Consider the following 17,475-nt stretch of genomic DNA (forward strand, 5'->3'; position numbering starts at 1 on the left):
GGTCTGAGCAGCAAGACACGGTCAGATACCCGGCGGTGTCCTTACTACCAATAATGATCAACTCATCACAGTGAAACGAAGTTGCAAATGTATTGTCAGGTGAGCAATGGTGCGTATAACTTATAATTACGACAATTGCAGCATAAAGATGCATGCTTGCTCGAAGTTGCCATCGTACATCTCGCCAGCAGGTACGCTTCTTACATTCCATGTGCTCAAATATCCGTTCACTTAAACTCTCACTTTAACAGTCATTCCTTTTTCCATTATCATACCTCTTTATAACCTCTTATTCTCACTCTAACCTGACCAATATGTTTGTGTTACCTGTTTGGTCTGTATATTTATCCTATTCCCTTAGCAAATATTACCGGACACGATGAATTCTACAACATCAATATTGCAAGATGCTGGAAGTGAAAAGGGAGGAATTGCAATCTAGAGACTTGTCTGTTATGTATAACTCCAAGTGGATATCATACTTTCATGTTCCCTTTTGAAATCTAGCTGCCTCCCTTGTCTGTCTCTCAACTGCATTAAGAGAACTAATGTGGATGCAAAGCAGTAATTCTATTGTTCTTTTTTGAGGGATGGGGACGGTCGGGAGCGAGGTGATAAAGGCAAAAATCTTGTTGAAAAGTATTTGGATAAAAAGCTACTTTTAGATCATAAGCCTATGTATCCACGCTCTTATTTTGTTGATCAGGAGAAAAAAAAAAAGAGACTTTATCACATTTCTTTATTCTTCTCTTAAGCAAAACTCCAATTCAGCCTTGATGTTCGCTGTTGCCGTAGGATGTTCATGAAATCCTTGGGAAAAAAAAATCGTGTACTTCGGCTGATGAATAATAATAAAAGGCATATCGCATGAAAAATGTAACTTCTCAGTATCATACATATTTAGTAAAACACAATGCTAATGAAATATACGATTATACTAGACAAAAGATAATCATATAATGTTTATTTTATGAAACGTATGGCTATACTATATAAAAAGAACTCATAATATTATGGTTACCTTTCATTGAACTTTCAAATTTTTGTTTGTAAACTGATGCTTTATACAAATTTCGATGTCTTAGAGGAACGCCACATGAACACTTCACACAACAGTTATCTGTCTAGTAAATCTGTAACTCATAAAGTAAAACTGGTCCAGCATAAGTGAAATAAGAGATCAAGTGTTCCTGGAGTGTCACAGAGCGTTTAACACTGCACCTCACACGAGGCTGACAAAGAAACTGGTTGTCCAGGCAAGAATAAGAAAGAGACTTCCTGGATGGACAGTAGATCATGTCAGCAAATGGAGACAAAAGGACGTATTTGAAAAGAACGTTCTTCAAGAGAGTTGGGGGGCCACCACTGGCGTACCGGGGGACGTAGTCTTGGGACTATTGCTCTTTTTGGTCTTTCCATATGACTTGCCAAAAGGACTGGACTCATACCTAAGTGTGTTTATAGATAATGCTACAGTCACGGAAGATGTAAAGAGTGATAAAGACTATGTCAACCTACAAGGGAACCTGAACAAACTCCAAAGTTGGTCTCTTACATTATTGATGAAATATAACCAGAGTGAATATAAATTAACGAGGAAAGGAACAGAGTAAAGAAAGTCAGGTCTCGATACAGATATAATCTAGCATATAAGAAGCTGCAAGAAGTTTTATATATACATATATATATATATATATATATATATATATATATATATAGTTTGCGAGGTAGCGCAAGGAAACAGACGAAAGAAATGGCCCAACCCCCCCCCATACACATGTACATACACACGTCCACACACGCAAATATACATACCTACACAGCTTTCCATGGTTTACCCCAGACGCTTCACATGCCTTGATTCACTCCACTGACAGCACGTCAACCCCTGTATACCACATCACTCCAATTCACTCTATTCCTTGCCCTCCTTTCACCCTCCTGCATGTTCAGGCCCCGATCACACAAAATCTTTTTCACTCCATCTTTCCACCTCCAATTTGGTCTCCCTCTTCTCCTCGTTCCCTCCACCTCCGACACATATATCCTCTTGGTCAATCTTTCCTCACTCATTCTCTCCATGTGCCCAAACCATTTCAAAACACCCTCTTCTGCTCTCTCAACCACGCTCTTTTTATTTCCACACATCTCTCTTACCCTTACGTTACTTACTCGATCAAACCACCTCACACCACACATTGTCCTCAAACATCTCATTTCCAGCACATCCATCCTCCTGCGCACAACTCTATCCATAGCCCACGCCTCGCAAATATATATCCCCCTGAGGATAGGGGAGAAAGAATACTTCCCACGTATTCCCTGCGTGTCGTAGAAGGCGACTAAAAGGGGAGGGAGCGGGGTGCTGGAAATCCCCCCCCCCCTCTCATTATTTTTTTTTTTTAATTTTCCAAAAGAAGGAACAGAGAAGGGGGCCAGGTGAGGATATTCCCTCAAAGGCCCAGTTCTCTGTTCTTAACGCTACCTCGCTAACGCGGGAAATGGCGAGTAGTTTAAAAAAAAAAAAAATATATATATATATATATATATATATATATATATATATATATATCGAAGGTATATAGATATTCTCCATCAGCACATTTCACAGTTCCGGTTTACATATCTTTATCTTGAATGTAATCAATACGTAGCTGTAAGATAAAAGCATACTTACTATGGACGTATGGACGAAGTCTACAACAGATGCATATCTCAGATATATGATCTTTTCTCGTGTGTCTCATAGTCTGCTTTCTTGTGCTATGCATAAGAGAAAAGCAAATTAGTACTTGGGAATGATAACTTATGTGATGTGTCATGTGCAGAATCTGGCTTACTGGTCAAGTACCCGAAACCGTTAAACTCATTCAACTACAAGAAAAAATAAAAAAAAAAAACTGATATGCTTTGACTTTCAAAGAAACTTGCAAGTACAACTTTGACAGGACTTACCTATGTGATAATTTCCCTCAAGTCGCTATTCCATTCCATTACAAACCTGGTGTCACTCTCAAGTTCCTGCAGGGTAGACACATTTTCTGAGACACAAGGAAAAACATTTTTAAACAGAAATGTCGAAGAGCAAAATATGATATTGAATATGGGATAGCTGGTTGAGTCACAAAGACCTCAGTATTTTCATACAGTGAGATTGTCTCCAAAGGCTTTTGCCTGTATCCTTGTCTTCCTTCAAACCCTGAGAAAATGTAGTGAAATGATGAAACCATGTGAGCTATTGTTTATGAGTTGACCTTCCAATCCTGCAGTCTATTTAGAGATATATGAAAAAGCACACCCGTGTCCATATGTATGTTTTTGAGAGGGACTTATACTAATTCAAGGGAGCAGAATATTGCCTCATTTACATCTGAGGAATTTAAATATGACCCACTGAAAAGAGTAGCATTATATTACTTGGAACTTATCATACAGCTTTTAGAATCATGCGCAACATCAGCAAAAGGTGAGTTTGGTATCGACATCTTATCACTGGTAGTATATAAGTCTAATGTGTTCGAAAATTGACCACACAGATCTGGAACTCGTGCTGGATGTTCACCTACTCGCTCCAGATCGTCTAGGAGGATAAAGAAAGAGCCTCGACTCCACTGGGATCATCCTATGGAAAGGCTGACCAGTCTATATAGCGGTACACTGACATCCTATGCTGAGAGGATTTCATCACACGGAGGTGAAACAACAACTCTTCGCAGTGGTTCAGATAGTCAAAAAGATGTACGGAGTTGGTAGGACAGTGGAGAAAATGCTTTAAAGACAATGACAAAATCAGAGAGGGCAAAACGATCTTGGGCCAGATGACTTTAGAAGAAATAGAAAAAGAACAGACATTTAGGCTCTACGAGGCGAGCTACAGGTATCTATGTACTACAGGAAACACAAACACTGCTCTTGGAGTGAGAAATATCAGATATTATAGATAATGTGTATGTATCGAGGAGAGGTAGCCATGGATGATGAGATATCAGAAAGTAGAAGTAAAACAGGAGAGGATATAGACAGATGTTCAACAGCGGAGAGGTTGGATTTGGTACCGCAGACGTTGCAGAAATGGATAAGGAAAGATCCAGGTGCAGCGGCGGTGTTGGCAGAGGGAGGATGGGTTCCACTCTCTCGATGACGGTCGATGGGGCCATGGAAACAAAACTGCCCTACTTGACCAATGACATTTGTCCGATTTGATGCTAAGAGTAAAGTTTCATGGAAGTTACTACGTGTTGTCGAGTGTTGTGTGAGATTCTTGCAATTAGAGATATAAATGATAAAACTTAAAGACACCTTAAGATCATGAGAGGTGTCATGAAATAAGAGAGAAACTCAGGGAATTAAAGATTATGACGATTGATCATGAGCACTGATTGGCATCTGGTGACGGGGTTGATTTAGCAATTCACCAGAAATACAAAGACAAGGTGGAATTCAGTTAAGAATTCATCAAGCGTGATATACCAAGGGAAGAGAGAGGGAAGAAAAAAGCAAAGAATACAGCCGGAAGGCAAAATCACGGATGACGCCAAACGAGGCGCAAGGAGAGATCCCCAGCAGCTAGTGCTACAGAGAGGTCAGGAATAATGGGCAATGGCGATTGTAAATTAGAAACATTACATACAAATGAAAATGGACTACAGTAGTACACGGTAAAGATCATGAAGAGAAAACGTACCTGATATTGTTGGAGTCTTGGAAACAAAGTTTACTAGAGATATATGTGATTGGACCTATTCAGTCCAGAAGGGTACAGAAGAGTAAGGAGAGAAAGAGAAGACACAAGAGGATTGAATTTAACCTAAGTGTCAGGAATCAGTGGTACATGACCCATTCAGACAATACATAGTGGGAAGAGTAAATGTAGAAAAGAAACGCATTATGTTGTTGATAATAAAAACTCTTTCAACGAATCTTAAGGATCCAAAAGACTTATATATAATCACAGCGACAATCAGGATGGCACATGAATCGCTAGAAAATGCACTATTTAGAAAAGGTAAAGAATTGATAGTGTTTTTTTTCAATCATAAGTAAACAAACTGGCGGATTTGAATCCTCTTAGTGACAGAGAGCCTTAGGGACACAAGCTCCTAGAGTGTGTACCGGAGAATTTCCTACACCAGCATGTTAGTGAAGAAAGACTAGCATGGTTACTGAAAATATCATATATGATACACTACTAGGAAATGTATGCGATACACCACTTGGAAAAAGTGACCATGTAATACTCAAGCTTGATTATACGGTAAACGTGGAAGTTAAAAGAGAAGAGATGAGACATTACTTGAGGAGGAGATATAATCGTGGAAACTACAGGTCTTCGAAATTTCTATGGTAATATAGGCTTGGGAATGGCGTTCAGTAGCCAGGAACCAGGGTATTGTGGTGAAAGATCCTGTGAAATTTACAATGAAGGATTGGTAACATTGTATCTATACCATCAAATACAGAGCAAAGAGTAAGAAAGAGGGAAGATTCATTTAATCAAAGTTGTCAAAAGGCGAGGGAGGATCTAGAGGGACTGTGGTCGATATAAAGGCAACACTCCAGCTAACTACTTTATGCAAAGCAAATGAGAACAAGAAACGAGTATAGTAGAATAAGAAAGGAGGAACAGAGAAATTTTGGAGAGAGCATTGTAGATAAGGTAAGTGAAAATCCAAAACTTTTCCATAAATTCATTAGACGTAGATTGTCAGTCAAAGAATAGCTAATCAGGTTAAAGGATTCAGAAACTATATGAGGATGATGTAAGGTTGTATATGAGAAAGTGAATGACAAAACTTAAAGTGTTTTCGCAGTGGAAAATACTATAGCCCCAACACCAATGAGATGGATGGGAAGGAATCTCTAGAAAACATTGCGATACCTAGAGATGATTTTACCAGAATACTAAAAGGTGTCCACTCATACAAGGCGTACGATCCTGACGAAATTTGCACCATACGTACTGAAGATGTGTGTAGTTACACTAGACAGCTCTATGGAACAATTTTTTTAGATGTCACTGGATAAAGCAAAGTGAGAGTGGAGTAGAAAAGGGCAAATGTCATACTTGTTTACATGAAGGGAGATCGGACAAAGACGCTGAACTATAGACCAATTTCCTTGACGAATGTAGTCTGTAAGGTGCTGGAAAAATTAATCAGGAAGCTAATTGATGACCTTCTACAGGAAAAAAGATGATAAGTGAGTGGCAACACGGTTTAAGGGAAAGGAGATCATGTGGAAAGAGCCTCTTAGATTATCTTTAGAGAGTGAGCGTTGTCCTAGACAAAAGGAAAAGCTGCGTAGATTGATTATATTTTGACTACCAGAAAGCATGTGACACCACCGCATGGGAGGCTGCTTTAGAAGCTGGAAAACCAAGAAGCAGTAAGTGCTAGACTACACCAATTGATAGAGGATAATCTTAATGAATTAGAACAAAGATTAAACACCAAATAACAGACCTCCCAGCTCAGTCTTGGACTCCAACCCAACAGACATACATCCATCAGAAATCATACGCCCCAGACAAACACAAGTCATACTCTACGGCTTACACTCTGGACATCACCCATCACCACAACACTAAAAATTCCGTTTCAACACAAGACCCTTCATGCCAACGATTCAGCTACCATAAAGAAAACGATGAACATTTGATTCTCAACTGTCCTGCATAACACTTTATTACCAAAGGTTCCGACCAGTGGACGTGTCCAGCTTCCTAAGTACTGCAGGGTCCTCATAGATAAGGTAAAGTCACCCTTGTATAACTCAATGGACGAGAGGATTACTGATGCATCGGTTATTCTGCTAAACGACGACGTTTTCGCAAGCCTAGAGTGGAAAGTTGTGCATATGTGTGTGTGTGTGTGTGTGTGTGTGTGTGTGTGTGTGTGTGTGGATTAGGTTCTCACCGTCCTTCACTTACCTTTCAGGCGCTACAAGAGAGCCGTAGTGTGATGTGCAGAAGACCTGAGTTTTGGGAAGTGTCTCCTAAATGTGTTGTGCCTGAAGAAGGAAGACTCCGACTCATGACTTGAGAGTGATATTTCTTTGGTATCCTAGCCAGAGATCAGTCTGTGCTCCTCGCCCGGTGGGTAGCGGAGACTTTCAAAGTTGCCCCCTCGGTTCTCGCTCTCCTTTTCCCTCTCCTCCACATCAGATCCCATTCCCCATCGCTCCACTTTAACACGAAAGTGGTGCCGGACAGTCACTACATGGGAGGTACAGCGATGAAGCCTGTTGTATTACAATCGTCTTGATAGATCAGACAATTACTATATCAAGTGAGACAACCAGGAGGTGGAGACCCAGTTCCTGCGTATCGAGGTCTTGCCTCAGGCGCGCTGAGGAACCAAGGGACGACTGCAGCATCCTCAGGTGAACACCGCTGTTGCTGAGGTTACTATTGTTGTTGCTGGTGCTGGTGTTACAGTCAGCGGTGTTGCTGTTGCTGTTGATGTCCCCACCGCCGCTGATGTTGCCACCATCACTGGCGCAGCTGTAGTTCATCATGTCTGTCGGGAGGCAACATCATCAAGAGACGGAAGCACATTGTGATACACAGCTTCATGGTTATAGAAAGAGAATACGTTGACTTAAGCTGGCACTAGCGAATATGATGGTAAGTCTCGTCATAAGAATTACTTACCTGGATAATCTACGAAATGGAATGGTCAAATCAGAATGTTAACAGAAACATCAGATAATGAAATATAACCATCAACCTCTTAAGTTGGAGATAGAATCATGTAAGATAAACTTCTAAAACAACTCAAGCGTTAAAAATAAAGTCCATTAAGGATAACCTTAATTAGATTTAGTTTTCATGATAGGAAAATTAACTGTCTAACGCCAAATGATTATTTGCGAAAGTGCTGCTAATTGGTCGGGACTCATGGTTTGTGTGCTATATTCCGCTGCCAAGGCAAGACAGGTCACCTAAATAATGACCAGATAAACTTCAGAATCTTCATGAACAGTTCACAAACTTTCCAGGAACAGATCCCTGGTGATTACATACTTTACATGACTAGTCTCAGTAAAAGGAATTAAAAAGTAAAAGGTAAAAGGAAAATATACAAGTGAATAAGACACGATGACGACCATACTAGAATACTTATTCTTGCTAGAAGAAAATTAATGTACTTCATTTATTCTTGAGAACATCTTAATCCTTATCGGCCGAGCACTCACCAGTCCCATTGAGGGAACAATATGGGTCAGGATATTAATAGGAAAACCATCGTAGCAAAATGATCTTATGTTCCGAAAAGCTTTTTGAGACTTTGAAATCTTCGCACAATATAACATAACTTTTGTAAAATATATTTCCTACAATTATAGGTGCCTTTAGCACTTACAATCCGTGAGTAACTCAAAGTCGAAACTTTCTTCTGAAAAGGGAAAAGGAAATGAAATAGCAAAACTAAAATTGGACAAACTGAACATAATGCTCTCTCATTAGATCCGGGAAACGATAATAGCAGAACAAAGAACCAAAGAATAAGTTACACCAATACTCACAGTTACTTACTGAGGAGTCCTCCGGTGCCATAGCCATAGGCTGGGTACGTGGACGGGTACTGGGTGTACGGCGAGGTGTACGTGTAACAGTCTGTCATCGACGCTATGCTGGCCGTACCTGTAGACAGCCACGAGAATTAAAGACAGGGCCTTGTTCCAGTTGGAGCTGGAGGACCATATATTTATTATCTAGCTGCTCTATGTTTAGCGTTATACCGCTGCTTACAGGGTTATGTGGAGGGAACAGGGAGACAGATTTGATATCTGTAGTGTAAATGAGCTGGATGCGAGTTAACGGAGAAGGAAAATTGGAGTGTCGATGGCATCATGTTAGACGCAGATTGAAAGAGGATTTAGAAGAGATAGCAAGTTTGAGGCATCATTGTTAGTATAATTGGTAGTTCGTTCAGTATGAGATAGGGCGGCAGGGCAAGGACCATCGTATGTGGGTTCATGTCAATTTTCGCGCGACAGGAAAAGCTGACTCACAGAGGAAAACGTGTTAGTAGGTTAGTAGCTGAGCACTGTGATATGAGGTAATAAGGGTTATGTTGTCAACTATAATCAAATGAAATCTCTTTTCCAAGCACCTGCCGTCTATTCTCAGTCATGCACTTGGGTCTTGGATTTATCTTGTAATATGAAGGTATCATTTAGTTAAGAGAAACTGATCAACCCCTGCCTTTCACTACAGGGAGACGAGGGGTATGTCTTCCGTATGTGATGACCACAGAGGTACGGTATTGTTTCTATCATACGATGATGCAAGGGACGCTGGTGTGTTACGAAGCATACCAGTTGTATACATGACAAGACATGGTCTAGGCGTAGGGGCTAACATGCGTTAGATCATACGGGAGTAAAAGGGGCAACTTACCTGAGTAGTGTGTGATGGGCGGGAGAGTGGTGTAGGGCGAATCAGGTGTGGCTGCTGATTGGGCATTCATTGGCGTATGGGCATATGCTGACGAGTGCAGGTGGGTAGGTGCATGCACATGAGGGGATACATAAGCATGGTGTGTGGCAGCGTGGGCGTGGGAGGAGGACTGCAGGATCTTGAGATTCGTGGTGTAAGGTGTGTCAGCTCTTAGAGGCGACGAGAAAGGGACCACCACCAAGTTTTCCGCTGTCGTTACGTTCTCTCTGTTGCAGCTGAGCGGTGACATGGGCGTTTGCTCCGGGTAGGTGGCACCCAGGGTGCTGCTATAGCCGGTGTTGGAGGTAGGCTGAGAGGTGCTGAGGGGTGTGTACGCGCTGCTTCCTGAGAAGAAAATATGTGGCTGTAACAAACTATTGTATTTATATCCAGAGTCTGGCTACTCTTCCCATCACTCGTACAGAGTTACTCTTATACCTTAAAGTCTTTAAACTCCTTAGATAATGCAGATAAAGCAAGGTGATTAAAAAAGCATTCAAGATATTTATCACCGTCTGCTGTGTGGGGCAGAACAAAGAAGACCTCATCCTTCAAGATTCGACAAAGAACTTCTGTCCAGTACAGCGTCAGCTCCATCCCAACAGAATGGACAACAGCAGATACTGCTGTACATAAGGTTTAACTACAGGATGTTCCCCTTACAACTGATCTCGATAAGTGGCGAAATGACGACCTGAGGTGTGAGTCACAAGAGCGATGATTGCGACCACATGGCGACGACCCCTTGCGTGAGGTAGGGCTCATATGCTGGTGAAGCACCTCTTCCATGGCCGCCATGGTCTAGTTATCCTGAGCATTATGGTGGGATACACTGTGGATCAGGCTAGTTGGGCTCCGTCATATTCTTATGGTCTATACGTGAAAAGTGCTGGTGTTAAGTCAGTGCCCAGGTGTGCATATGCTTTGTTCAAGATCATATATTGAATACAATGATACGATCCTATTGACCTGAAAAGTTATTCAATACCCGCAACAAAACTCAGGCAATAGATGGTATAATTCTGGACTTCAAAAAAGCATTCGACAAAGGCTCCCACAATAAAGTGATGGTTAAAGTCAGGACTTTGGGGATTACTGGTGGCATAGGAAACTGGATAGACGCTTGGTTACGTGATAGGAAGCAGTCAAAATTAATCGTAAATCTGATATCACCTTGGTCCTCTACAGGTCACCGAATGAACCTGGATTCCAAGAAATAATTCTTTACCAACGGCAATATCGATACGTGAAAAAGCTCGTATAACATGTTGTTCAGAACGCAGTTCATACATTCAAAATTTGGCTCGATCATCACTCATCATCACTCTCCAGCACTGAATGTTTCTTTTAACCAATAATGGTATATCAGGCCACCTTTTCAGCAACTGATCTTTCCCTGGCCTTGCTGCAGTAACTAATCAACAGTAATTAATTCGTGTAGGCCTGCTTTAGGGAACAGCAAGGAACTGTATAATTCTTCCAAATCAGAGTGATATAGACATGGTGAGCCAAGAGGTAGGAGCTCAAATTTTCTCTTATTCTTGTCTTACAGCATAAGGGGATACGCTGCATGTCTATGGTGACTGGATACATATCATAACACGTCCATTCTAATCTTTAACTTTTATATAAGAATTTCCTTTACGTATAATAGGACTGCAAGATATTTTTCCTTCTACCAGTTTTCCCGTCCCGCGCGTGTGTCCGGAGGAAGTGAAGGGTGGGTAGACAGCCTTTGCTTTGCTACACTTTTGTTCTACTGCTTTTAAAGAAATTGTATCTTTTTCAGCAGTGTAAAGGCCATGCCACCTCTCATGGGCCTATTATCTGTTTATCCATGTAATTGTTGAGGACTGTTGATGGTCGGTTAGATAACCATATGGCCAATCACGGGACAGGCACGGTAGATCGTCTTAATCAGTTGTTTTCAGGTCAGGTCATATTTCATGACAAGCGGGTCAGGTAAGAAGATCAAACCTAATCCCGACAACACCAGCCACTGACCTCTCCTAAGTGGGTGTTGGGAGACCATGTAGGTTAGCTATTCGTCTAGGAATAAGTGGTTACCACAAGGTACATCTAAACGCATACGAAAATCACACGAAGAAATTGAATGGCCCATATATGAATATGGGATCCAACCAAAACACAGTGGTTGAACTACATTGCTTGGTAAACACTGAAAACGTTGATATCACTGGATTAACAGATATATTTCCACATTCAGAAAACAATGATCTGTTTAGTGAGTTCACCAGAGATAAAGACAGACGAGGAAGCAGAACTGCAACTGCAACGTATGTAAGGTCAAAACTAAACCCCATCCAAAAAAGGAGATCAAACTATTGAACAGATATGTGGTGAAATTAGCATACAATCAAACTTTACATAAATGTGTTAAATAGACGACCAAACCAGCCAGCTGATATAAAGAGATTACTGCACAGGGGAACTTTAATAGATTACTGCATAGGGGAACTTTTATAGATTGCTGCACTGGGAAACTTTTATAGACTACTGCACAGAGGAACTTTTATAGATTACTACAGAGGGGAACTTTTATAGATTACTGCATAGGGGAACTTTTATAGATTACTGCACAGAGGAACTTTTATAGATTACTGCATAGGGGAACTTTTATAGATTACCGCAGAGGGGAACTTTTATAGATTACTGCATAGGGGAACTTTTATAGATTACTGCAGAGGGGAGCTTTTATAGATTACTGCATAGGGGAACTTTTAGAGATTACTACACAGGGGAACTTTTATGATTACTGCACAGAGGAACAGGGGAACTTTTATGATTACTGCACAGAAGAATTCGTATAGATTACTGCACAGGGAAACTCTTATAGATTACTGCACAGGAGAACTTTTACCGAGGGAATTAGTGATGTGAGGTGAATAGACGTGACTGTTGTTGGATTGGGTCGCTGAAATAGTCTCGAAGATGGCGTCCCTGGGGCTGGAAGCGGCCGACATTGACGAATGGCTTGTCGGGTGATCCGCGAACGCCTGGATGTTGCTGAAGATCAAAAAAGGAAAAATGAGGAATGATATCATTTACGCACAAGTGTTCATCATAAACCTTCGCATCGTTAGCGTATCTCACGCTTGGACAATATCAACAGAGTACATTTTCATTATAAAGAAATAAACGACTGAATTCACTCATCATAGGAAAAAAAAAAAGATGATATGAACATCTGAGGAACCTTCTGGTGAGGAGCGGACGTACCTGTAGGGTGATGCACCGCTGCCAGGTACTCCTCCGAGGTCAGGGAGGAAGGCCTTTGTCGAGTCCTCAGTCTTCAGCGTCGACCACTGCTTCGACCACAGCATCTGATGGGGGTAAAGTCGCTAAGTGTCTATGACCGGGAAGATGCACAGAAATAGCCAGAGGGATTTTTTGTAAAGGTAACACTGTCTAAAAACTTAGAATTTAGATCATATGAAAAGAAGGTGCATTTCCTTTTGACTTTTGAAACACACTGAGGGTGAACAATTGTACACAGGATTGATATCCTGCATGTATATTGTTGACTAACTACTTAAGCGAATTTTGATTAACTATCGGTCAGTTCTGAGAATCAATTAAACAAACTTGAGGTACGGTTATTGAGAAATCCAACCGAAGAAAGTGGAAACCAATCAACGTCATTTGATATAGGTAAAAAAAAAAGAGAAAGCCAGTAGCTTTCTAGAAAAGTAACTGGAGGTCTTCCACAACGACCATCGACGCTTGTAAGAGAGGATTTATACACAGTCACCTTGAAGCGTGACGACCTTATTTGTATTCAGCAGGTGACAGTGAGAAAGCAGTTGGTTCATACTTAAAGTTCTTATCATTACAGAGAATGATGCACCTAAATATTCACTTGATTGTTAAGATTACACTCATGGTCAGAACCTTCGATGCAACACCTTCAGCAGCTTCGTTTCTACACCCTTATTTCCTGCCCACATTCTTGTAGGGTTGGTTCCACAAGGCGACCAAGATTCTCCTCCGATGCTTGTGTACGCATCCCGCCTCTGCCGTCAATTAAGCCTTCACCCAAATCGGGCGGTGAACCTAAGTGGGGAGTGACTGAAATATTGTTAAAGTAAATCTACCAGGTAATATATTCTTTGTTTTTTTAGGTCGGTGGCTTTAGTCACGGACAAAATTCTATATCAAGGCCAGGCCTTAATCGAAATATATAGAGAAGTTAATGAAAGGGAGAAAGAAGAGATATGGGAAACTATTTACGTATTCTGGCAGAGGTGAAAAAACCTGTATTTCAAAATGCGTCAGGTTATGGTTATTGGAAAAACATGAGAAGGTACAGAGTTCCAAAGCATCGACGTGTATGGAAATAAATAGTTATGGCAAAGGCCCACCCTTAGATTGCCAATGTCTACAGAGCAATCACGTGACCCAGCAGTTCACCAAGTATTTCATGGTCTAGCTAGAGTGATGGGGGGGCACACAAGCAGCCAGCTCTTGGTGGCAAAAACCAAAGTAATATCTACAGAAGAGGCAAAGTGAACCAACATTGCGGAGTAGGGCAAGCGGATCAAGTTTTGAAGTTAGCCTGGGACAGTTTATAAGTCGGATCTCTTTCGACTCAGCTAGTCCATCAAGGATGCTGAGCTAAAACCGCCTCAGACGTGAGAGAAGTACTCCATACAAAGATGGATCAACTTTTTGTTTATTATAAACAGAGCAATCGTTCGGAAGAAAAGAGATTCCGACATCTAAACAGGGCTGCTAGTTTCGTAGAGGCAGACTTAGCTATTTCTGTAATGTGGAGTTTCCAAGACAGAGTGGATGTTACGGTAATTTCAAGTATGTTCATCGAGTCAAGAGGTGGAACTACAGAACCGTAGAAGGAGAAAGGAAAATTGTGAGAAAATTTCAATAGAGAGATAAGCAGAAACTAAATCTTGGAAGCATTAAACACGATCAGATTTCGTGTACCCCACCGAAATATAATTTTCAATCTGAGTTTGATGAGGATGTTGTGTCAAGACGAGATGCAGATCGAGTGAGAGAAGGCGCAGAACTGGAGGATGTGGAGAAATGCAATGTTGAGTTGTCAGAGTTTGAGTGCGTTTTGTTATTTGTGGAAGAAAGGAAATTGTTGATAGGAGAATAAAAGTGTAGGAGACTGAATCAATTCTTGAGGGACACAGCTGTGGATGGAGAAAGGGGAAGCGGCGGATCCATTAACAATTACAGAGATAGATCGGCCAGAGTGGAAGCTAGGTATGAGGGATCAAAGTTGGGGAGGGATACTAGAGGAGGGGAGTTTAGAGAAGAGAATCAAATGCCACATCCTGTCAAAAGATTTGGATATATCAAGAGTAGTGTATTGTGATAAACTAATACGTTTCATATGCTAAATATTATATTGTACTGTGAAATATTTACCGATTGATCAAGGCTTGATTCAAGGTTAGACATTGCCATTTTGTGGTTTTACTAAGACACACATCCATGTGGTATTAGTTGCTTTACTAACCACCTAGAATAGGTTATGGCACCGGGTCACTTGGCCGCGTACTGGCTCCCTGGCGCTTGACGTGCCATCACTCCCTTCCTCTGGTTTTGCAGGAGTTCTCTCTGTATGTTGCCTCGTTAACAAACAAATACGATACGGAATATAACGCTTTAGAACAAAATAGATTATCAGGCCCTGATGTTGAGATTGTGACTATGAGCAAGCAGGGTAAAGTATGTAGGACACCTGGCTATTATGTTCCCGCTGTAGGATAGAGACGACCCCGGCTGTCTTAAAACCTAACATTACAGAAAAGTTTTCCACGTTACTCTGAGGTGAGAGGTAACATTTTGAGGAAATTACGCAACTCCATAACGAAAATCTGAGGATTTTCATGACATGGCTGCTGCAGCTAGGCAATCAGTCCTACGCCAGGAAATCAACTGATAATATTGAGGAGGAGTATCGTTGGGCAGTTCCAAGAAGATTAAGGATCCATGGCGTGAGAAGGTAGTTAAAGAAGACGTGGAATCAAGGGGCAAGCCCGTCATACGACGAGAAGAAGAGGATGGCAACTGCTGCTCTCTCTACAGAGGAAGGAATACAGTCAACAGAACCAAAGAGGTGTGAAACGGTGTCGCAACGGCATAGATGAAAGCCAAACGGAGCAAATAATCCAGTAAGCTCACATCAGTCCTTTATGTGGATACATGGGCCATAAAAGCGCTGGAGAATGAACGAGGAAGAAAATTTGGTGGTCGAAAGAGGAGGAGTGAAACAGCTGTTCACATGAGACGTACAACACCAACAAACGAATGAAAGCACTTCGGCACGCCCTGCTGCTATACACGGACACTCCCGCACTTCGTCGTTCATGCATATTAAAGACGGAGTGCGGATTGCTTTTTATGAGCCAATTTCTCTATATCGAGTGTCAACAATTATTGGTGCATGCTGCAAGCCATGCGCAGAATGTAATGACATGTTACATCGTCATGGTACCCACTTAAGACTGCGCCCAAGAGGTAGCAGTGTAGGTGCTGTTTGCTTAATGAGAATGCGTGTGTGGGGTGCCCCTTACCTTTTCGTCTGATAAAGAGTTGATTTCTTGAATTACCAGAAATACAACTGATCCTCACGCCACACCGGGAGCCAAACATACATAGAACACTAAGATCAAATCAAAGGCAACTGTCACCCGTGTAACCGTATGATATTAGCTTGTGGCTTGCTATGGTGCCCCGGCTACAGTTCACTTATGACAAGTCCTTACTGAATTTCATGCCACACTAGTTCATGTTTGACGTTCTGTCTCGACGTCTGAATCCACTGTTGACGAGGAGACGATAGCACATGGAACTAGCGATCTAGCGAAGTTGCAACTAAGCGACACGTACAAATTAAACTTGATAAATCGAATGATCACTACATTTTGTTTACCACAGACGTGCAGCCGTACAGATAATACGAAATCAGAGGCAACGTATCCGAGCAGACGCATTCCAAGGAGCGACTTGTCGCGTCTACGTAGATCTGTAGGCGATAGAGGGCAGGGAGTTGATATCAGTCATGTCGGCGTGAGACACCATCATTAAGGGTTCGTGTCCCTCGCTCCCGTGTTCCTGGTAGACAACCGACACGGTCTTGTAAGTGTGGGTAGGAGAGGCTGCGGGATACCGTATAGTTTTGTCTGGCTTTTCAGCACCATTCCGGTCAACACTGACTTTAAAAGAAGACGATAAATCCCTACCTGCAGAGTGACTGTCTCTCTCTCTCTCTCTCTCTCTCTCTCTCTCTCTCTCTCTCTCTCTCTCTCTCTCTCTCTCTCTCTCTCTCTCTCTCTCTCTCTCTCTCTCTCCTCTAAGTGAAGTACGGAACGGTATAATCACTGACACGCTAAGAAATGTAGATGATGGCTAAAACAGCTCCAGATCAACTGAGAATTGATGATTATGCAACGTACATGGCGACGGAGAAAAACAGAATTGTTAGTCAAGCATGATATGCGGTGAGCGCAACGTGCTAGCCCTACTTAATGGCAGTCTCTCTCTCTCTCTCTCTCTCTCTCTCTCTCTCTCTCTCTCTCTCTCTCTCTCTCTCTGTCTCTCTGTCTCTCTCTCTCTCTCTCTCTCTCTCTCTCTCTCTCTCTCTCTCTCTCCTCTGTACTTTATTCACATTGTTACCAACCACCTACAAGCATGCTGAAATATACGAAGTAGCGTAAATTATTCACTTTTTTCTCTTTCGGCAAAAAGATTTTATTCTTGGACGCTTCTCTGTCATCGTGCAAGAAACTCTACTAAGATAAGATGAGATAAGATAAGACAAGATAAAGTAATATAAGATAAGATAAGATGTCTTTATTGTCAAATTGCATACATGATACAGAATTGTATTCTTTATAGCTAGAAGCTCAATTGGTTAAAAAGTATAAATATTACATAATAAGAATTATAGAATATCACATGAAAATACCACGCAAAACATCACATAAAGAATCATCTATTGTACTCAGAAGCTACGTATATCACAGAGGAGTTACAGCGTC

General features: G+C 41.5%; 1 protein-coding gene across 1 annotated transcript in view; it reads right to left on the reverse strand.

Moving 5' to 3' along the window:
* Nucleotides 1–724: 724 nt before the first annotated feature.
* Nucleotides 725–17,475, reverse strand: part of LOC139754892 (uncharacterized) — a 34,130-nt gene continuing 17,379 nt past the window's right edge. The window contains exons 5-12 of the mRNA XM_071672719.1: nucleotides 12,683–12,786; nucleotides 12,324–12,469; nucleotides 9,404–9,787; nucleotides 8,527–8,644; nucleotides 6,929–7,517; nucleotides 2,956–3,021; nucleotides 2,678–2,763; nucleotides 725–810 (exon numbers count right to left, since the gene is read on the reverse strand). Of these exons, the coding sequence (XP_071528820.1) occupies nucleotides 8,529–8,644; nucleotides 9,404–9,787; nucleotides 12,324–12,469; nucleotides 12,683–12,786 (750 nt within the window). The 3' untranslated portion in view covers nucleotides 725–810; nucleotides 2,678–2,763; nucleotides 2,956–3,021; nucleotides 6,929–7,517; nucleotides 8,527–8,528. The remainder of the gene's footprint in view (nucleotides 811–2,677; nucleotides 2,764–2,955; nucleotides 3,022–6,928; nucleotides 7,518–8,526; nucleotides 8,645–9,403; nucleotides 9,788–12,323; nucleotides 12,470–12,682; nucleotides 12,787–17,475) is intronic.

Source organism: Panulirus ornatus, chromosome 18 (genome assembly GCF_036320965.1).
Source record: "Panulirus ornatus isolate Po-2019 chromosome 18, ASM3632096v1, whole genome shotgun sequence".
Lineage (NCBI taxonomy): Eukaryota > Metazoa > Arthropoda > Malacostraca > Decapoda > Palinuridae > Panulirus > Panulirus ornatus.